This window comes from Melospiza melodia, chromosome 18, assembly GCF_035770615.1.
Source record: "Melospiza melodia melodia isolate bMelMel2 chromosome 18, bMelMel2.pri, whole genome shotgun sequence".
Classification (NCBI taxonomy): domain Eukaryota; kingdom Metazoa; phylum Chordata; class Aves; order Passeriformes; family Passerellidae; genus Melospiza; species Melospiza melodia.
Window position 1 is genome coordinate 14,391,256 of NC_086211.1, and position 22,052 is coordinate 14,413,307.

The 22,052-nt window shown below is 47.9% G+C and overlaps 1 protein-coding gene across 2 annotated transcripts in view; it reads right to left on the minus strand.

The window, feature by feature from the left end:
- Positions 1-4,723, minus strand: part of CLUAP1 (clusterin associated protein 1) — a 63,740-nt gene extending 59,017 nt beyond the window's left edge. For both annotated transcript variants that reach the window (XM_063171257.1, XM_063171256.1), the window contains exons 1-3: positions 4,664-4,723; positions 4,099-4,210; positions 2,861-2,945 (exon numbers count right to left, since the gene is read on the minus strand). In XM_063171257.1, coding sequence (XP_063027327.1) covers positions 2,861-2,945; positions 4,099-4,210; positions 4,664-4,685 — 219 coding nt within the window. In that variant the 5' untranslated portion in view covers positions 4,686-4,723. The remainder of the gene's footprint in view (positions 1-2,860; positions 2,946-4,098; positions 4,211-4,663) is intronic.
- Between the last annotated feature and the right edge of the window lie 17,329 nt (positions 4,724-22,052).

The following is a 22,052-nucleotide window of genomic DNA, read 5'->3' on the forward strand; positions in this document are numbered from 1 at the left end:
ACAGGATGACTAATTTCCATTCATTTCATTTTCTGAATCATATTATGTAATTCTCCAACACCCCTGGGATTTCTGACATGAAATCAGCTATTGAAAAGCATCACATTATTTCTGCTTTCAGACTTGTGCTTGCAGGGGGAAACCCTCCCAAACAAAACAGACCTGCTCACTCCATCTCAAGATGCTCCAAGGCTCAAAAGTACATTCTAATATGTACAGGAATGTACCCTGCTCTGAACATGGCAAAATTAAGAGAATTGAGGGTGCACACTATTCACAAATGACAAGGGAAATGTTGTTAAAATGACATTTTAATATGTTTAAGATTTTTTTTAAAGTACTGTAATTCATCTTTGGTATTAGCATAAAAACTTCCATTGCTTCCAGACCCAGCTGCAGCCCCAGAAAGTTCTTTTCATATAATGAGTGTTAATCTAAGTGTGTGATAACACCAAAGGCTCCCACTGCTTCCAAGTAACATTAATTTTCTGAAGGACGATGTTATTTTATTCCATAAGACTAAAAAATTTGATGGCCCAAGCCAAATATGCTCATGCATAAAAAAATTGATCTGAGAAAAAAACCACATGCCTTGATCTGTGGGAAATCTCATACAACCAATATATGATTCTGTATCAGCATGAAAACACCACAAGTTTTGATAATTCAAGCACAGAAAAGGCATCCAAAGTTAGCAATAACCAAGGTGGGATCTCTTCTAAAACAATTTAAATGGTTTAAAAACAATTCCCATCTACAGCTGTGTCTTCCACTGTTTCCTTTTATAAATAAGGAGAGATAAGGATGAATATTGGTTTAGATCCCAATATTGTGTTTAGATCCCAATATCATATTTAGATCCCAGTGAATACTGGAATGAATATTGGTTTAGATCCCAATATTGTGTTTAGATCCCAATATTTTATTTAGATCCCAGTGAATACTGGAATGAATATTGGTTTAGAAACCAATTAGATCCTAATAGTGTATTTAGATCCCAGTGAATATGGGAATGAACATTGGTTTAGATCCCAATTTAAATCTCAATATTGTATTTAGATCCCAATATCATATTTAGATCCCAGTGAATACTGGAATGAATACTGGTTTAGATCCCAATATTGTATTTAGAACCCAGTGAATATTGGAATGAATATTGGTTTCTATCCCAATTTAGATCCCAATATTGTGTTTAGATCCCAATATTGTATTGAGATCCTAGTGAATATTGGAATGAACATTGGTTTAGATCCCAATTTAGATCCCAGTATCATATTTAGATCCCAGTGAATATTGGAATGAATATTGGTTTAGATACCAATTTAGATCCCAATACTGTATTTAGATCCCAATATTTTATTTAGATCCCAGTGAATATTGGAATGAACACTGGTTTAGATCCCAATATTGTATTTAGATCCCAATATTTTATTTAAATCCCAGTGAATATGGGAATGAACATTGGTTTAGATCCCAATATTGTATTTAGATCTCAATATCATATTTAGATCTCAGTGAATATTGGAATGAATATTGGTTTAGATCCCAATTTAGATCCCAATATTGTATTGAGATCCTAATGAATATTGGAATGAAAATTGGTTTAGATCCCAATTTAGATCCCAGTATCATATTTAGATCCCAGTGAATATTGGAATGAATATTGGTTTAGATACCAATTTAGATCCCAATATTGTATTTAGATCCCAATATTTTATTTAGATCCCAGTGAATACTGGAATGAATATTGGTTTAGATCCCAATTAGATCCTAATAGTGTATTTAGATCCCAGTGAATACTGGAATGAACATTGGTTTAGATCCCAATATTGTATTTAGATCCCAATATTTTATTTAGATCCCAGTGAATACTGGAATGAATATTGGTTTAGATCCCAATTAGATCCTAATAGTGTATTTAGATCCCAGTGAATATGGGAATGAACATTGGTTTAGATCCCAATTTAGATCCCAATATTGTATTTAGATCTCAATATCATATTTAGATCTCAGTGAATATTGGAATGAATGTTGGTTTAGATCCCAATTTAGATCCCAATATTGTACTGAGATCCTAGTGAATATTGGAATGAACATTGGTTTAGATCCCAATTTAGATCCCAGTGAATATTGGAATGAATATTGGTTTAGATCCCAATTTAGATCTCAATATTGTATTTAGATCTCAATATCATATTTAGATCTCAGTGAATATTGGAATGAACATTGGTTTAGATCCCAATATTGTATTTACATCCCAACATTGTATTTAGATCTCAGTGAATATTGGAATGAATATTGGTTTAGATCCCAATTTAGATCCCAATATTGTATTTAGATCCCAGTGAATATTGGAATGAATATTGGTTTAGATCCCAATTTAGATCCCAATATTGTATTTAGATCCCAGTGAATACTGGAATGAATATTAGTTTAGATCCCAATATTGTATTTACATCCCAATATCATATTTAGATCCCAGCTCTGCAGAGAGAAGTACAGAATGTCAGTAACAGCATGCCCTGGCCTCTTACAATTTCCAGCATCACAAGACACAGGATCACAGACTCACGGAATGGTTTGGGTTGGAAGGGACCTCAAAACTCATCCAGTGCCACCCCTGCCATGGGCAGGGACAGCTGTCACCACCCCAGGCTGCTCCCAGCCCTGCCCAGCCTGGCCTTGCACACTTGCAGGGATAAAGCAGCAGCAGAATGCAACACAAACTCAGCCACCCTTGCAGGGAAGCTCTGTGGGGTTAAGAGAAAGCTCTAAAGCTGCCATGGAAGCAGGATTTCAGATTTCCAGGGTTTCAGATTTTCAGGGTTTCAGCCCAAGCACAGCTCCTGGGCAGACTCACCATGAACTGAGCCACGGCCTTAATGAAGAAAACTCTGTCCTGCTCTGTGTCCACGTCCCCAGGAATGTCACTCTGAGGTTCATACCTGTGCAAACAACAGCTGCAGATCAGAACAAGCTTCTGGCAACATCTGTGAGGCAAAAATCAAACTCCAAGCAAGCACAGGCTGGAGGATAAATGTGTAAATAAATTCCTGCTGCAGACCCAGGCATCCAGAGCTGGGTGCACACAGGGGGTTTGCACAAACTGCAGGAGCTGTAAAAGCTGACACACTGCACCAGTTCATAGCCAGACATCATTTCAAACATCCTCCTTTCACAAGTGAAGGAAATTTATGGAAAAGCAAACTGAAATCTGTAAAATGCTTAAAAAAAAAACATCAGTGAGATGCAGAAACTTCTAGAAGTGGCCAGTCTGCAGGAACCAGGGAAGGATAAAAGGAAATTCAGTGATTTGGACCCTCAGAGTGACAGCAGCATTTGAAAGACTATTTAGGCAACTTAATCCAAGTAGTTCTGAATGGTTGTGAGTATATCCCTATTTCATTACAACTGCAAGAGCATTCAGCAAATTTCTAACAACTTAATGGATATTAATTATTAATCCAGGCCAAAAAACAGCCGTCAGGAAAACTGGTCAATGTTGGTTTCAATTATAATGTTCTACCTTATAATCTTAAAAAAAAAACCCTTTAATTTTACATTTAATTAGGAGATAGAAGATAATGCATAATTCAAATAACTCTTCAGGATCCAGACATATTTAACCACAGTCTATCAATGGGTTAAGTGGGTGTAAAACTGCAACTGGACAGTAGTAGATTAGAACCAAACCATTTTATTTCTTTCAAATATGTTGTGGACGCAGGACAATATCAGAACAACAAGGCAAGAATTAGCTGGGTTTTGCTGAATTTCCCACAACAGATCACCCTGTTTGGATAGGATGGACTGGATGGCTGTGGAATTTGGAGAATATGGGAGAGATAAGGCTGCTTTTAAATGAGTGTGCCCACAGTCAGGGTGAAACCTCTGGCAATCACTAGGTTTGCTACTCCAGACTGTGTCATTAAGCTAAAATTCTGCAAACTACCACATTTCTGTCTGGTATTTAAAGAGCAGAACTCAAAGAATTAATAAATATCCCTGAGTTCCCTCATTTCTCAGCACACCATCAGTTCCCAAGCACACTCCCCACATCTCAGCATCAGCCCAACATTTGTTGGCCTCATCACCGACCTTTTCACCAGCCACAGCAGCACCTCTGACACGAGCATGAAGTTTGGGGTGTGGAAATTCTCCATGGATATCAGCCGAGGATACCCCAGCGCCCTCATCATCTCAGTAAAATCTGAAAAATGAGGAGGAGCAGGGATTTCTTCTTTTATAGCCAGTAAGGGCTTTGCCAAGATTGCCATCTCCCACAGAGTGCTGCTTAGTTACCGTGCGATACAAGCACCGTTTAAAAAAATTAAACCTCAATAATTAATATAAATCCTATGATTTCAACAGACAACACTCCCAAGTGAAAACAGGCGTTTTTAAGGAGATTCCCTGAGCTGGAACAACGCAGACACAGCCTGTCCTGCACACACAGCATTTAATTTGTTCCCTACGGGCGGGGGAATCCCTCCCTGCAGGGCTGCGCCACCCCCGGCAGCGGGGACCCCTCCCCGGCAGGGACCGGCGGGCTCAGCCTCGCATCCCCGCAGCTCCGTGTGAGGCCCAGCAGGGTCCCCCGGGAGGCCCAGGCGGGGGTGCCGCGTCCCGCCCGGCCCTGCCCCGCCGCCCCGGCCGCGCTCACTGCGGAGATCGCGGAACGACATCGCCGGGAGCCGCGGCCGCCGCCGCTCTGAGGGAACGCGCTGCGGGCGCTACGGCGGCGCGGCGGGGACAAACCCCGCGGGAAGCGAAAGGCGCTGCCGCCGGACACTGAATCACGGCATGGCGGGATAAACTGAGGGGAAGGGTGTGGAATACAAAGCTGTGTTTCGTGTCAGGTACATACAGGCAATGTGTGTGTGAAAAACGCCAGTCACTTGGTTTTAAAATTTTAAAAGTTTAATAGTAATAAAATGGTTATAAAAAATAGTAATACAATTAGAGTAATAATAATTCGGACAATAATTTCACAGCGCCAACCAGACCACAGCATTGAGTGCCATTTCCAGGCTTTCCCTAAACACCTCCCGCCACAGGGAATGCACCACACACATAGGCAATGCATTCTAATATCACATCACCCTTTCAGGGAAGAAATTCTTCTTAATGTCCAATCTAAACCTCGCCTGGTGCACTTAAGACTGTGTCTTGTCCTGTCCCTTGTTCGCGGGTAGCAGAGCCAGCCCCCGCCGGCTGTATCCTCCTGGCACGGAGGTGCTGAAAGGGAGAAGGTGTCTCTGTCCCCCCTCACGTCCTCCAGACTGCGCCCGCCAGGCTCCCTCAGCCCCTCCGTGAAATAAATAGAGCAGAACATCTTTCTCCTTTTAATGCCTTTATTAGAAACCGACGGGTCGCGCTCACACCACCGCAGCTTCCAGAAGTGGCACAGAGGAGGAGGAGAAAGTGCAGCTTTGTCCACTGGTCTGTGGGCAGAGCTGGGGGTTCCATCCTCACGAGAGCACCAGGAGATTCACAGTTTTTCGGTTTGACATTCGAGGTCCTCTGTCCAGCCGACATCTTTTTAGGTTAGGGTGAGGGGTAAAAAGGGTCTTAGCGGATACTGGATTTTGTTCCTCACGTCGAGACATCACTTCGATCCCTCAATTCCGGGGGTTTTTGCTCGGTTTGGTGAGGGGCTTCTTCATTTACATGCCAACTCCGATGTCCCCTCCTCTTCACCGTCCGAGTGCCATCCTCCAGGAAGCAGCAGGGTGCTACTCGACAAAAAGGGGAATTCCCAACCATGAACAACAGGTAGTTAACGAAAAACTATTAACAACAGGTGATTACAACAACAAACAGTTAGAACTCTACCCTGGCAGCAAGCGGCTCAGCCTGTGAACTCTGCAACCTTTTAAAAAAATGGGCAGCTTTTCTACTCGTAACAGTCGGCTCAGGACGTGCCGAGGCCGCCCGGGGCAGAGCCGGGGCCGGGCCGCGGGGCGGGGGCGGCAGGAGCGGAGCGGGGCAGGGCGTGTGGGCTGTGGGAGGGCGCAGCTCCTGTGCCGTGTCCCGCTGTGGGACCCTCAGTTGTGAGGGGACATTGAGGGGCTGGAGGGGAAGGGAAGGGAGCTGGGAAAGGGTGTGGAGCTCATGTCCTGTGCAGAGGGGCTGGGGGAGCTGGGGAAGGGACTCAGCCTGGAGAAAAGGAGGCTCAGAGGGGATGTCCTCACTCTCCTCAACTGCATGACAGGACATGGAGCCGGAGGGGCCGGGCTCTGCTTCCAGGGAACGAGGGACAGCACAACAAAACAAAGTCCTAAATGTGCCAGGAGAGGTTTTGGTCATATTTAAGGAAGAATTTCTTCCCTGAAAGGGTGATATTAGAATGGGGTACTCATGCGTGTGGATGTGTGTGGTGGATTCGCTGTGGCAGGTGTTCAAGTGTCGCTCTGATTTTTTAAGATTTTCTAAGCCTTCTGATGTTGACATTCTTGTAGCGAACTTTCTCACACACTTTCTGTAAAAAACTGATTGTTTTGCATTCCTTTATGGAGGAGGAGAAAGTTAATGGATTGTTGGTTTGTCCAGTGTCATCGGAGAGGTGGCACTGTCACCCTCCAATCCACTGGCACTCTTGGAAAACTATAAATGTTAGAGTCAGAGAATAAACTCCCCTTTTTTCTTCACCTTGAGAGCAGCAGTGTGAGCTTGTGTTCTTTTGTGTCCTATAGTGACATTCAAACTAAGCCTGAGTGTGGCACTCAGGGCTCTGGTGTGGCTGCTGTGGTGGAGCTGGGTCCCACGTTGGACTCAGTGGTCTCAGAGGGTTCTTGTACCCCAATTAATTCCATGATCCTGTGACATTACAGCCTTTGGGGACATCATGGTGGCTCATGAATGTCCCCAGCCCATCACCAAGCCCAGAGCCCAAGCAGAAGTGACACAGCCCACTGCAGTTTCCATGTTGATCCCCAAGGAGGAGCAGTGTGAGGGTTCCTGTGCTGACCCTGGTGATGTCCCATGGACCAAGGAACGGCAGCTGTGACCACAAATCTCTGCATTAACACTGGATGGAGCAGCCACAGCTCTCCCTCAGAGTCATCTGTGTCTCAGGATGGATTGAGCTGAAAATCACCTCCATGTCAGGTGTGACAGTGTTCACAGGGGTTCTTGGATGAGGTAAGAGACGAGGATCTGGCTCCATGTTTCAGAAGGCTTGATTTATTATTTTATGATATATATTACATTAAAAATATACTAAAAGAATAGAAGAAAAGGTTTCATCAGAAGGCTGGCTAAGAATAGAATAGCAAAGAATGATAACAAAGGTTTGTGGCTTGGCTCTCTGTGCTGACTGTGATTGGCCATTAATTAGAAACAACCACATGAGACCAATCACAGATGCACCTGTTGCATTCCACAGCAGCAGATAATCAATGTTTGCATTTTGTTCCTGAGGTCTCTCAGCTTCTCAGGAGGAAAAATCCCAAGGAAAGGATTTTTCATAAAATATGTCTGCTACAGTCAGGCTCATCTGTGCATGTCTGAGGACATTTTGCAGAGCAATTCACAGTTTTTCACTTCAGACTGCCCAGGCTTAGAAGGCACACAGATGTGGACTCTCTAGTGAGCAATGCTCATGCACATGATTGAAAAAGCAATCAAAAGCAAGGGAAGAGCAATAAATCCTGAAAGACTAAGTAATGAAATTAAATAGTTACATTAGAAAATAGGAGATGTGTTTAGAGACTGGATTTCTTATGCCAGAAAGCCATGAGACAGCAAACCTTGAATAATTCACCAGTTCAAGAACGTGTCAGCAATCCCACTTCTGCAGGGGGATTAAAGAAGGAAGGAACCACTCCCCTGCTCTGCTCTGAGTTACACTCACTGATGATGAAATATGTGAGGGAAAGCCAAAGCTGTAAAATCAGTAAAATAAATTCCACAGCTGAGGTAAACACCACACTGAGACTCTGAGTAAATATCATTAATATTTATATATTAATGTTAGGCAGCACAAAGGTGGGGTGGCTTTGAACTGAGCAGGGACCCAGAGAGGAGAGGAGCAGCCTCTCTGGTGGGAGCTCAGACATTTATCCACAAGGGATAAACTTTTCTCCCTGCCCACTCTCATTTCCAGCAACCCAAACCTGAAGGAAAATGCACCTGGAGTTATTCCCTGGGATATGAAACATCTCCCCATCCCACAGCCCACACTTGAGGAATTGGGTTTTTTCTCCTCTTCATCAGTACAAAAGTGGAAATTTTCTTGGAAAGGAAGGAAAAGGGGCAGTTTTGGTGCAGGTTTTGGTGGCAATGGGCAAGCCATCAGCTGGGGCTGCAGGCTTTGAGTACAGACCCTGTCAGGTTCCCAACATATAAATAATCAGTTCTACTCATCTTTCCCTCTCTTGGCCCTTTCAGCCATCAGCCATCTTGTTGCAGATGAAATGGTGGTTGGGGTTGTTGGTTTTTGGGGTATTTTTTAGTTGGTCGATTTTTTGGGATTTTTTTTTTTTCTGTTTTGTTTTGGTTTTTTAATTGTTTGGTTTGGGTTTTTGGTTGGTTGGTTGGTTTTATGCTGTTTATTTTTGGTTTTTGGGGTTTTTGCAATACTTATATTTTCATTCATGTTCTACTGTTCTTTCCCCTGAGGTTTTGTTAGCAGAGCTTGGCACTAAAGCTTCTATCACTTATTTTTAAGTCAAATCTTCACATCCTTGTATTATCCTACCTGGCAGATGGACCTGAATCACTTTTCCCCCCTCTGGTAAGAAGTAATTGGGCTTTGTGAGGAGTTTCTGCTTCGTGAGATTCCCATGGGGATCAGGCTCACCTGGACCACACTCACCAAGGCTCAGGGTGTGATTTCACAGCTTTGGCTTTCCCCAGAAAGTTTATATTTGTCATAAACACCAAATGGAGCCCCTCTGTCTGGGCTGGGCACAAATGGGCAGTTGAAAACATGATCAAGAGGAACACAAGTGGTTTTTAACTTCATTTCTCCAATGTTTTTTTGAATTAGGAATTAAAAAAAATTCAAATTAACATACATTCTTCAGAATATCTGACATTCTTCAAGCACAGAAATCAGAAAATACTCATTTGTGCTTGCCCTGTTGGGGGGAAAGTGGGTAAAAAGTCCTCAGGCTTCTTTTGCATCCCAGGAAAATGCTCCTGTGTGCTGCTGTACACTTCAATATTCTCTAAGTCACCTTTCACGTACTGCAGGAGAAAAAATTAAATAAATGTGGTGATGGGGGTGAAAAACCAACCCATTTCTGCTGGGTTGTTTCCCAGCCCACCTGCCAGACAAGGTTTTAGGTTTACAAATTACTTGTAAGACTGGGACGGGAATCTGCCAGGTTGTTTGCTCAGAGAAGGGCAAAAATAACCCCAAAATCAGGCAGGGTAGGAAGTGATGAGGTTTTCATTTGGCTGGCTCATGGAATTGTACAGACAATCCATGCTGAGCTTTTTTGCATCCACTTTTGCCTTTTATTTCCAAGCTGGGCACTAAGTTTTGCTCTTCCAACCAGAACCTCCCTTATTTCCCATCTGGGACATTAATTTTCACCTAAATTCTGTTTTCATGCCTGGGCTGCTGCCTTACCCACAGGATCTGAGGTTTCTGTCTGCTGCTGGGGGCTGGCTCAGACTTCTTGCAGACTTCTGGGCCTTTGAAGGGTTTCATGAGCAAACTCCTTCCTTCCCACTTTATTTAACATTAACTCATCCCTCCCTTTGCCAGAAGGAGAGAAAGTGGCCAGGGAATGGCTGGGGGAATGGAGATGCTCTTTGTGATGAGGAGCCTGGGGAAATCTGGAGGTCTGGGGAAGGGAAATATGCAGGAATGTCACGTTGGCTGTAATTACAGTGCAGAGCTGCTCTCCCTGCTAATGGGCTGGCATTAGAGGAGAGCTGGGTGCCCAGGAGAAGCTGAAGCCCATGGATCAAACCCCAGGGCTAATAAATCAACAGCTGCCCTTTGGTGGCTCAGCTGATGAGCAGGAGAAGCTGTTTAGGATGGAGAAACACCCCCAAAAAAGGAGATTTCCAAATCCATCTCCATCTGTGTCTGACAGGTCAGGAGAGGAGATTGGCTTTTCGTTTATATTCAGTGAAAAACAAAATTAAATGAAAACAAAATTACACACCCAGCCTCCATTAGCTGCCTCCAAAGCAAAGTGCCATTTGACCCACTCAAAGCCAGCATTAATTGCTAAAATTTCCCAAAGTGTGCCTGATTGCTGGGGTCCAGTTTCAGATGGCTCAGCACAGCTTGGGTTAAACCAGCCCAGGCCTCCTTGGGAGCTGCAAGTGCAGCTCATCCTCACCACAAGGCACAGGGAACCCAAAAATCCTCATTTCCTCATCAAATATCCTGACTTGGAAGAGCCCCATAATGATCACAAACTGCTTGGGTGTGTTTTTCACCAACATTTTGGCTTTTGGACTACCTGGAGGGCAAGTCCAGCTCATCCTCATGACAAGGCACAGGGGAGCCAAAAATCCTCATTTTCTCATCAAATATCCCGACTTGGAAGAGCTCCACAATGATCATGAGATGCTTGGGTGTGTTTTTCACCAACATTTTGGCTTTTGGATTACCTGGAGGGAAAGGCACAGAGAGCAATCAGCCAAGGTGACAAGGACAAAGGTTTGGAAGGCCACTGTCACAGTCACCCAGTTTTACCCTTTTGGATAAGGATCACCTAGAAAAACACTGCCCATGGATGAGGAAACACAGCCCTGCTCAGCAAAAGGGGGAAATGAACCCTCCTGGGCCTCCTCTTCCTCAGGCTCCAAACTTGGCACAACCTCCTTATTTAACTCCGTGCAGCCACAGAATAATTAGGGCTGGAAAAACCCTCCAAGATCACTGAGTCCTGAGGTAATCACAAACCCTCTGAACAGAAACAGACATTGCTCTCTCCAGGATCTTCCTGGAAAGCTGTGAGAAAGCTCAGAGAAAGAATTAAAACAATTATTATCTCAATTTCTGCACCTGGCAGGCAATCTCTGTTTGTCAGAGATGTTTATGAGAAGGAGTTGTCCCTTCTTGACCAAGAAGTGAGAGAAGATTCCTAAAGGCCAATCAGGTCTTAGGTCCCACCATTGTTTCTGTAAGAACTGTGAATTTCTAATAATAAAGTGCCTTTTCATGCCTTCTGGTGATGGAGTCTCTGTGTCACCTTTGGCTGTCCCCAGTACCCCTTTGGTGACAGTCCAACCATTCCCCAGCACTGCCAAGGCCACCACTAACCCATGTCCCCAGGGGCAACATCCATGACATTAAAATATCCAGGCTTAAGTACAAAATTCCAGAGGATTTTTCTCAAATGTTAAGTATTTTATATAATACTAATACTAATACTAATACTAATAATAATAATAATAATAATAATTAAGTGTATAATATTATATATTATATAATTTAGTGTAGCATTTGGGCACTGCCATCAAAACTAGAGACACAAATGGGTGGAAATGAGAGCTCTTCCAGGATTATCCCAAATATTCCTTCCTCTTGGAGGTGCTGCCTTTGCCTGGTTTTCCCCCCTTTCTGAGGGGGCTCTCAGGGGCAATTGGAGTCTTGGATAAACAGACCTCAGGCTGGGCCAGTCTGGGAATTTTATGTTGCTGTGCTGGCAGAAACTTGTGATCTCAGCAGCAGAATTAAGTGTTGCTCAGTTCAAAGGTGAGGGGAGCTTGTGTTTGTGTTCAAAACTCCTGAAAATAGGATTGTGACAGGGAAAGGTTGGAAGTGGAAGTAATGGAGGGGGTTTGGGCAGGGGATGGTGAGTGAGAGAGAGAGTGGGAGATCACTGGGCTGCAGATGGTGAAACCATGGCCTGGGCACTGACCCCAGGCAGGGGATGGCACTGCTGAGCCCTCCTGTGGAACCCCAGCTCCCAGCAGAGCCAAAGGGATCCCTGAACCCACCTTTGGATCATCTCCTGTGGAACCCCAGCTCCCAGCAGAGCCAAAGGCATCCCTGAACCCACCTTTGGATCATCTCCTGTGGAACCCCAGCTCCCAGCAGAGCCAAAGGCATCCCTGAACCCACCTTTGGATCATCTCCTGTGCAACCCCAGCTCCCAGCAGAGCCAAAGGGATCCCTGAACCCACCTTTGGATCATCTCCTGTGGAACCCCAGCTCCCAGCAGAGCCAAAGGCATCCCTGAACCCACCTTTGGATCATCTCCTGTGCAACCCCAGCTCCCAGCAGAGCCAAAGGCATCCCTGAATCCACCTTCATCTCCTGTGGAACCCCAGCTCCCAGCAGAGCCAAAGGGATCCCTGAACCCACCTTTGGATCATCTCCTGTGGAACCCCAGCTCCCAGCAGAGCTAAAGGCATCCCTGAACCCACCTTCATCTCCTGTGGAACCCCAGCTCCCAGCAGAGCCAAAGGAATCCCTGAACCCACCTTCATCTCCTGTGGAACCCGAACTCCCAGCAGAGCCAAAGGGATCCCTGAACCCACCTTTGGATCATCTCCTGTGGAACCCCAGCTCCCAGCAGAGCCAAAGGCATCCCTGAACCCACCTTCATCTCCTGTGCAACCCCAGCTCCCAGCAGAGCCAAAGGCATCCCTGAATCCACCTTCATCTCCTGTGGAACCCCAGCTCCCAGCAGAGCCAAAGGAATCCCTGAACCCACCTTCATCTCCTGTGGAACCCCAGCTCCCAGCAGAGCCAAAGGGATCCCTGAATCCACCTTCATCTCCTGTGGAACCCCAGCCAGAGCAGCCAGGCACAGTGACAGGAGAGGGAAGTGACACAGGGCCACTCCTGACCTGGAAATAACCCCCATCCCTAGAACCTCCTTTTCCTAGTGCAAAGCTGCTCTCAGCTGTGGAATTGAGCCCTGGGGAAGCCATTCCTTCAGGATGAACCCAGCCCCACTCCTGCAGCTCCCTGTGCCTCAGCTTTGTCACCTGGGGGAGGGAGACCCTGCAGCCTCAATGCCAGCCCTGTGGTGTGACCGTGTTCACAGGGGTCTGAGGATGAGGGGAGAGATGAGGATCTGACTCCATGCTTCAGAAGGCTTGATTCATTATTTTATTACATATATTATATTAAAACTATACTAAAAGAATAGAAGAAAAGGTTTCATCAGAAGGCTGGCTAAGAATAGAAAAAGAAAGAATGATAACAAAGGCTTGTGTGTCTGACAGAGAGTTTGAGCCAGCTGACTGTGATTGGCCATTAATCAGAAACAACCACATGAGACCAATCACAGATGCACCTGTTGCATTCCACAGCAGCAGATAATCAATGTTCACATTTTGTTCCTGAGGCCTCCCAGCTTCTCAGGAGGAAAAATCTTAAGAAAAGGATTTTTCATAAAATGTGTCTGTGACACTGTGACACTGCAGTTCTTATGGGATTGGAGGAATTATGACCCCCACCCTCAGTTAGGAAATGAGGATCTCAGGCTCCCTGGGCAGGAGATGGATTTTCTCTGCAGGCTGGGTGCCTTCATCAGTTGTTAAACCGTTGGAAAATGTGTGGTCACAGCAGAAAAACATCCCTGATGAGGATGTCTGGCATCTTTATGAGCAGGGCTGACATGTTCAGCCAGAAATCTCTCGTGACTTGAACTCCAGAGAATACATCACAGTGCTAGCAAACCCAGCCTGAGGTTTCATTCACTGAGAGAGAAGTGAATAATCCTCAAAAGCTCCCCCAAAACCCCTTGGGGCTAGCCTCCAGGATGGGGAGGCTGCAGAGCAGGAGCTGGGGTGATGTCTGCTGCAGCTCATCAGTAAATGTGTTTGATTACAGCCCATCCCTCGTGGTCTGCAGCACCCTCTGAGCAAGTTGTGCCATGTTGTGGTCACCAATTGTTGAGGTGTTGTTGTCCCCAGGATGAGGTGAGAGATGAGAATCTGACTCCAAGTTCTTAGAAGGCTGATTTTTATTTACATTGTATATTATATATTATATTATATTATATTATATTATATTATATTATATTATATTATATTATATTATATTATATTATATTATATTATATTACTAAAACTATACTAAAGAAAAGAGAAAGGATACATCAGAAGGCTAAAACAAGAATGATAATAAAAAGCTGTGACAGACTCAGAGAGTCCGACACAGCTGGCAGTGATTGGTCATTAATTAAAAACAATTCACATACTGGGTAAACAATTCTGTGAATCGCATTCCAGAAGAGCAAAACATGGAGAAGTTTTCTTCTCCAGCTTCCCAGGAGAAGAAATCCTGGCAAATCCTGGATTTTTCATAAAATATCACAGTGACACCACGTCCTGGAGCTGGTTATACCCAGCAGAAGGAGCCCAAAATGAGGCTAAACCCATCTCAGTTCTGTGGGGAGGACAGAAGCTGCTGAGGCAGGAGGTGTGTGGTCCATCCTGCTGCTCCCAGAGCTTCCCTGCAGCAGCAGGAACAGGAGTGGGTGTTGAAGGAGCAATTACCAGAAACAACCCAGCTTTGAATTGATACTGATTAATGGGCCCTGAAAATCAGACACAGCCAGCCCTGGCAGGCACGAAAATCCATCAGGTTTTTCAGCCCACCTCGTGGTGCTAATTGACACATTTAGATACAACCCAACCCACCACATTTTTGTGATGATTCTGTAAATATGCAGAAATTTGATGCCAAAAAGAGCCCGAGGTGGGCAGGCCCTGGCACAGGGTGCCCAGAGCAGCTGTGGCTGCCCCTGGATCCCTGGAAATGTCCAAGGACAGGGCTTGGAGCAGCCTGGGACAGTGGAAAGTGTCCCTCCCCAACCCCAGGGTGCTGCCCAGCCTCAGACCCCCCTGCTCCTGTAGGAACACACACAAGGGACTGCTAAGAATTGGGTGTGGAATTTGCAGGCAGCCCCAACAAGGGAAGAGATGAGAATCTGATTCCTTGTTTCAGAGGGCCGATTTATTATTTTATGATGTACACTATATTAAAAGAAAATTAGAACTAAAATTATATTATTATATATAATTTTAAAATATTATAACTAAAATTGTATACTAAAATTATACTAAAAGAATAGAAGAAAGGATTTCATCAGAAGACTAGCAGAGAAAAATAATGGAATTATAATAAAATCTTGTGACTGACCAGAGTCTGAGCCAGCTGGACTGTGATTGGCCATTAATTAGAAACAACCAACATGGGCCAATCACAGATGCACCTGTTGCATTCCACAGCAGCAGATAATCAATGTTTACATTTCGTTTCTGAGGCCTTTCAGCTTCTCAGGAGAAAAATCCCAGCAAAAGGGTTTTTCATAAAATATGTCTGTGACAATGGGGCAAGTTGCTTTTTTACTTCATTTTGCCCCAAGTGAGGGGAGGGAGCTTTCCCACCAGCACTATGCCTGGGGGCTCTCAGTGATTCCCAAATCACTCAGAAAATGCTGAAGGAGACACATCCTGACATCTCCTGTGGCACCTGGGTTTCCATCTGTCTCCCCTGGAGCATCCCTCCTTGTGACAGCACAGAACCTCCATTCTCAGGGCTCCCCTTCCCAGCTCTAAGCCAGGTTTTGTATCATGAGGCTCTGGCAAACCTGGGGGTAGTTTTTCTGGAGCCCTTTCAGACCTTTTGGCAAGAGGAACATGCAGAGCACAGCTCTCACCTGGCAGGTCTGAGTGACTTGAATGCTTTGCTGAGCACAACAGAGCAGCTCCAGCCCAGGCTGAAAATACATTTTCATCCATCACTGTCCCTGAAGGTGGCAAACATCCAACACTTGGGACAGCTGGAAGGCTGGGGAAGAACCAGAACTCAGAACAACTTCTTAATCCCTTGGTTTTACAGAACAGGATATTAAAGATGTGGAAAATATGTCTGTTCTGAGAGCAGCTGAGGGGCACCCCCATTTCTGGGGCATCTGTCTGGGTTTGGAAAGACAGGAGTCTGCTAGGGAAAGCAGGAGTTCCCCTGAAATGGAGAATGTGAACCCTCCCCACCCCTCTGAATTGCTATAAATTTTAAATTAAGGGGCTCTCAGGCAAAAAATATGGGAGCAGGAAAGAACAGTTCTTTAATAGGGAAGAAAATAAAAGGGTAAAATCAACAATGCAGAGCACTAGAACAGCACTGACAGAGTCAGAACCCAGCCTGACACCCTGTGGGTCAGGGTGTTGGTGGCAGTCCCATTGGAAATGTGGCTCAGCCCTCCTGCAGTGTCAGGGGTGGTTCTGTTGGAGCAGGGATCTGTAGAGAAGGATGTATTCTTCCTCTGAAGATCCAGTGGAAGAAGAGGCAGCTGCTGTTCCTCTGAGGAATCCAGTGGAGAAGCCGAGCTGGTGTCTCAAAACCTCTGGATTATATCTGGGTAGCAATGCTTGGCTCCTCCCCCTGGATTTTATCTGGGCAGCAATGCTTGGCTCCTCCCCCTGGATTATATCTGGGTAGCAATGCTTGGCTCCTCCCTCTGGATTATATCTGGGCAGCAATGCTTGGCTCCTCCCTCTGGATTTTATCTGGGTAGCAATGCTTGGCTCCTCCCCCTGGATTATATCTGGGTAGCAATGCTTGGCTCCTCCCCCTGGATTATATCTGGGTAGCAATGCTTGGCTCCTCCCTCTGGATTATATCTGGGTAGCAATGCTTGGCTCCTCCCTCTGGGCTCACATCTCCCAATGGGATGCTGTAGTTCTTATCAGCCATGCAGGGACATTCAATAGCTGTTATCAGCAATGTCCCCTCCTGAGGAAGGTGTGAATGTGATCACTCAGAGAGAGAGATAAGGCAAACTGCCCGCTTAACAAAAGACAGCTGCCATACAAATGGCAATAGAAAACATCTTGCCTTGCAGTCTGGAACAGCGCCCCAGGCCCACAGGGGCTGCTCACCCTCTCTGCCCTGGGCTGGGAGGAGCGAGGGCTCAGCCCTCACACTGGGGACAGAGCCACTCATTCCTCAGGGTGACTGCAAATGTGCTCTGCAAACACCAAAGGAGATCCTCCAGCTTCCCCTGGGAATTTTGGGGACCACCCTGGGGACAAAGCAGCACTGCCAGCCCCCTGAGGAGCAGGGAAAAGCTGCTGGGAGGCTCTGATGTCCCTTAGTGATTGCACCTGGGACTCACCCTGACCCTGCCCAGCTTAATGATGATTAAGCTAAATGACAATTAGCAGAGTTTTCACTTAGAGGGTCTTAGCAGGGACACCTCCCACTGTCCCAGGCTGCTCCCAGCCCTGCCCAGCCTGGCCTTGGGCACTGCCAGGGATCCAGGGGCAGCCACAGCTGCTCTGGGCACCCTGTGCCAGGGCCTGCCCACCCTCACAGGGAACAATTCCCAATTCCCAATATCCCATCCATCCCTGCCCTCTGGCAGTGGAAGCCATTCCCTGTGTCCTGTCCCTCCATCCCTTGTCCCCAGTCCCTCTGCAGCTCTCCTGGAGCCCCTTCAGGCCCTGGCAGGGGCTCTGAGGTGTCCCTGGAGCTTCTCCTCTCCAGGTGAGCACCCCCAGCTCTGCCAGCCTGGCTCCAGAGGGGCTCCAGCCCTTGGGGTATCTCCATGGGCTCCCCTGAACTCTCTCCAGCAGCTCCAGGTTTTCCTTGTGCTGCAGCCCCAGGGTTGGTAACAGCAAAAGCTGCACCAGGCTCCGAGCAGGCAGGGAGGAAATAAAAGATTCGTTCCATTGTCTGCTCCTGAATTCCCGGGGTCTGAACCCTTGGAATGTGGATGCTGCCCTACCTGCCAAGGCCCTGCGGCAGAGCAGGGCACAAAGAGCCCGGCCCCGGGGCAGGATGTGAATAGCGATGAATTTCACAGAAGGTCTTGATCTCATGTTTAAACCTTCCGGCGTGAATGAGGCGAGAATCCACATGGAAACCGAGGAGACCCGGTCAGCTTTGCATCCCGGGGGCTACTGCAGCTGCAGAGGGCTCTGAGCGAGAGCCAAATCCAATGGAGCCTTTGTGAGCTGGGAACACTCATTTATCGCTCATTTATCACTCATTTGTCACACATTTGTCACACATTTATCACCGCTGGGAATGTGGTGAGTGCTGCAACACCGCTGGAGTGACCTTTGTGTGTGATGGAGTGGGGTCCCTGCCTGTCATCGCCATGGGGGATGGAAATGGGATGGGAATAGTGTCGAAGTGGGATGGAAACAAGATGGAAATGGGGTGGAAGTAGGATGGAAGTGGCTGGAAGTGGGTGGAAATGGGGTTGAAATGGGATGGAAGTGGGATGGAAACAAGATGGAAATGAGATGGAAGTGGAGTGGAAATGGGGTTTAAATGGGATGGAAGTGGGGTGGTAGTGGGATGGAAATAGGATGGAAATGGGGTGGAAGTGGGATGAAAGTGGATGGAAATGGGGTTGGAAATGGGATTGGAAGTGGGATGAAAACAAGGTGGAAATGGGATGGAAGTGGGATGGAAATAGGGTGGAAATGGGATGAAAGTGGGATGGAAACAGATACTCCTGTTCTGCAAAGCTGACCAAAGCTCCAAGAACTGCCCCAGGGGCAGCCCTGGAGATGGCTCAGCCCCAGGGAGCCGTGTCCCTGCCCACTCTGCTCCCTGGGATTTCTCTCCCACAGCCTTTCCTGGGAAGTTTGCAGCATAACTGGGAGTTGGGATGTGTTGGTGAGTGCTTTGTTGTGTGGATTGCTTCTGGATGGGAGCAAAGCCCCTTGACTAGCAGATGCTGCAATAATGCACACGGATGGATTCCCCCATCAATAATGGATAGATAAAGTGAAATCTGCCTTCAGGAGGTGTTGCTGCTGGTAACAGTGATCGGGGGAAGGGATTTAGCCCTGGGGGTTCTCTGGCTGGGTGTTTATCCCTCACTGACCCTGGCTTTTATCACAGGGAACAGGGACAGGACCAGAGGAAACGGCCTCCAGCTGCACCAGAGGAGGTTTGGGTTGGGCATTGGGAAAATTTCTTCATTGAAAGAGTGATGAGGCCCTGGAACAGGCAGCTGAGAGCAGTGCTGGAGTCACCAGCCATGGAAGTGTTCCAAAAACTTGTAGATGTGGTGTTTTAGGGACATGGGTTAATGGTGGCCCTGGCAGTGCTGCCTCGTTGGACCCGATGATCTCAGAGGGCTTTTCCAACCTGAACAATTCCATGATTTTCCCATGCAGGGCCCTGGAGGATGCTCTCCTCTCCCTGAGCACCCCTGCAGCTCTCAAGCTGCCCAAGAAACACCAACACCTTCAATTCCCGAGACTCTTCTGGCACAATTGTCCCAGCTTTGATGGTGAACATCACCTTTAATTAATAAATCAATCAATTTACCAGTCATGTGTCCTTGGTGACAGCTGTGTGCCAAGCCCACCCTGGCAGCACAGCAGCTGTTGGGAGTGGGGTGCTGCCCCAGCCCCTCTTCCCAAGGCTCTGAGCCCCCCATGGATCAGGATCTGGCCCTGGCAGAGCCTGGAGTGCTGCAGTCACTATGGAGACCCACCTGAATGCATCCATCTATGGAGAGGAACAGCATGGAGACCCACCTGGAGTGCATCCATATGGAGAGGAACGGCATGGAGACCCACCTGGATGCATCCATATGGAGAGGAACGGCATGGAGACCCACCTGGATGCATCCATAAGGAGAGGAACAGCATGGAGGCCCACCTGAATGCATCCATATGGAGAGGAACAGCTATGGAAACCCACCTGGATGCATCCATATGGAGAGGAACAGCATGGAGACCCACCTGGGTGCATCCATATGGAGAGGAACAGCATGGAGACCCACCTGGATGCATCCATATGGAGAGGAACAGCTATGGAGACCCACCTGGATGCATCCATATGGAGAGGAACAGCATGGAGACCCACCTGGATGCATCCATATGGAGAGGAACAGCATGGAGACCCACCTGGATGCATCCATATGGAGAGGAACAGCATGGAGACCCACCTGAATGCATCCATATGGAGAGGAACAGCATGGAGACCCACCTGGATGCATCCATAAGGAGAGGAACAGCATGGAGACCCACCTGAATGCATCCATATGGAGAGGAACAGCATGGAGACCCCCATGGATGCATCCATATGGAGAGGAACAGCTGTGGAGACCCACCTGGGTGCATCCATATGGAGAGGAACAGCATGGAGACCCACCTGGATGCATCCATATGGAGAGGAACAGCTATGGAGACCCACCTGGGTGCATCCATATGGAGAGGAACGGCATGGAGACCCACCTGGATGCATCCATAAGGAGAGGAACAGCATGGAGGCCCACCTGAATGCATCCATATGGAGAGGAACAGCTATGGAAACCCACCTGGATGCATCCATATGGAGAGGAACAGCATGGAGACCCACCTGGGTGCATCCATATGGAGAGGAACAGCATGGAGACCCACCTGGATGCATCCATATGGAGAGGAACAGCTATGGAGACCCACCTGGATGCATCCATATGGAGAGGAACAGCATGGAGACCCACCTGGATGCATCCATATGGAGAGGAACAGCATGGAGACCCACCTGGATGCATCCATATGGAGAGGAACAGCATGGAGACCCACCTGAATGCATCCATATGGAGAGGAACAGCATGGAGACCCACCTGGATGCATCCATAAGGAGAGGAACAGCATGGAGACCCACCTGAATGCATCCATATGGAGAGGAACAGCATGGAGACCCCCATGGATGCATCCATATGGAGAGGAACAGCTGTGGAGACCCACCTGGGTGCATCCATATGGAGAGGAACAGCATGGAGACCCACCTGGATGCATCCATATGGAGAGGAACAGCTATGGAGACCCACCTGGGTGCATCCATATGGAGAGGAACAGCTGTGGAGACCCACCTGGATGCATCCATATGGAGAGGAACAGCATGGAGGCCCACCTGAATGCATCCATATGGAGAGGAACAGCTCGTTCCTCACGTCCCCATTCCTGGGACATGGCAGACAATCCCATCCAGATGGACCTCAGCAGGGCAGTAACATCCAGAGTTTGGGATTCCTCTCTAGGGAATGGCATCCAGTGCTGCAAATCCAGCATCCTTGTGGGATGAGCCCAGCCCTGCTCCTGCTGCCTTTGGATGGGTTCACACAGGGACATCTGTGGGGTGCAGGTGTGCAGTGTCAGTCTGGGAAGGGGGACCTGGCTGGAATCGTCTCCCATGAGTGCCCCGGGGCTGTGGCATCATGGAATCCTGGAATGGTTCAGGCTGGAAGGGACCTCAAAGCCCACCCAGTGCCACCCCTGCCATGGCAGGGACAGCTCCCACTGTCCCAGGCTGCTCCCAGCCCTGCCCAGCCTGGCCTTGGGCACTGCCAGGGATCCAGGGGCAGCCACAGCTGCTCTGGGCACCCTGTGCCAGGGCCTGCCCACCCTCACAGGGAACAATTCCCAATATCCCATCCATCCCTGCCCTCTGGCAGTGGGAGCCATTCCCTGTGTCCTGTCCCTCCATCCCTTGCCAAAGTTCATCATCTGTCGATGAGCAGACACCTGAGGGCTCATTTCCCCCACAAACATCAAATCCTTTCCCTGGGCTGCTCCCCAGGGCGTTGTTTGTCACTTGGAAAAGCAGGCACCTCTCGCATGGCTGCAGCCACAGCTGTGACTCCTCATCCCCCTGGCTCCTGTGGCTGCTCCACTGCAGCAGCTTTCAGACAAACATCTTATTTTGCAAAACAAATGTGATTTCTGGTGCATGCAGCCAGGCTGGGGGATGGTCCCCCATGCTGCAGGGCAGGGTGGGCACCAGCATTGCAGCAGGAGGGAGCACAGCTGCACTGGGAGGGACAGGGAGCCTGGAAGGGCTGCATTGGTGATTTGGGCACCTCAGGGGGACCTCCTGCTCCACTGGTGGCAAAGGCACCTTCCCCAGCACAGAGCCCTCCCTCCCACTGCCAGCACGGGCTGGGCAGGCAGCAGGACCAGGGCCACCAGGATTGTCCCATGGCTTGTCCTGCCCTTGGAGCTGCCCTGGATGGGTGACAGGGCGCATGGATGTCACAGGCTGTGCCCTCTGCCGGATCCACTCCTGTCCCCAGGATCTCCTGGTCCCAGGGGAGGGAGGCCCCCACACCGCCCCTGCCTGCACCGGGGACAGCCGCGGGGACACCGAGCCGGGCAGGGGAAGGACT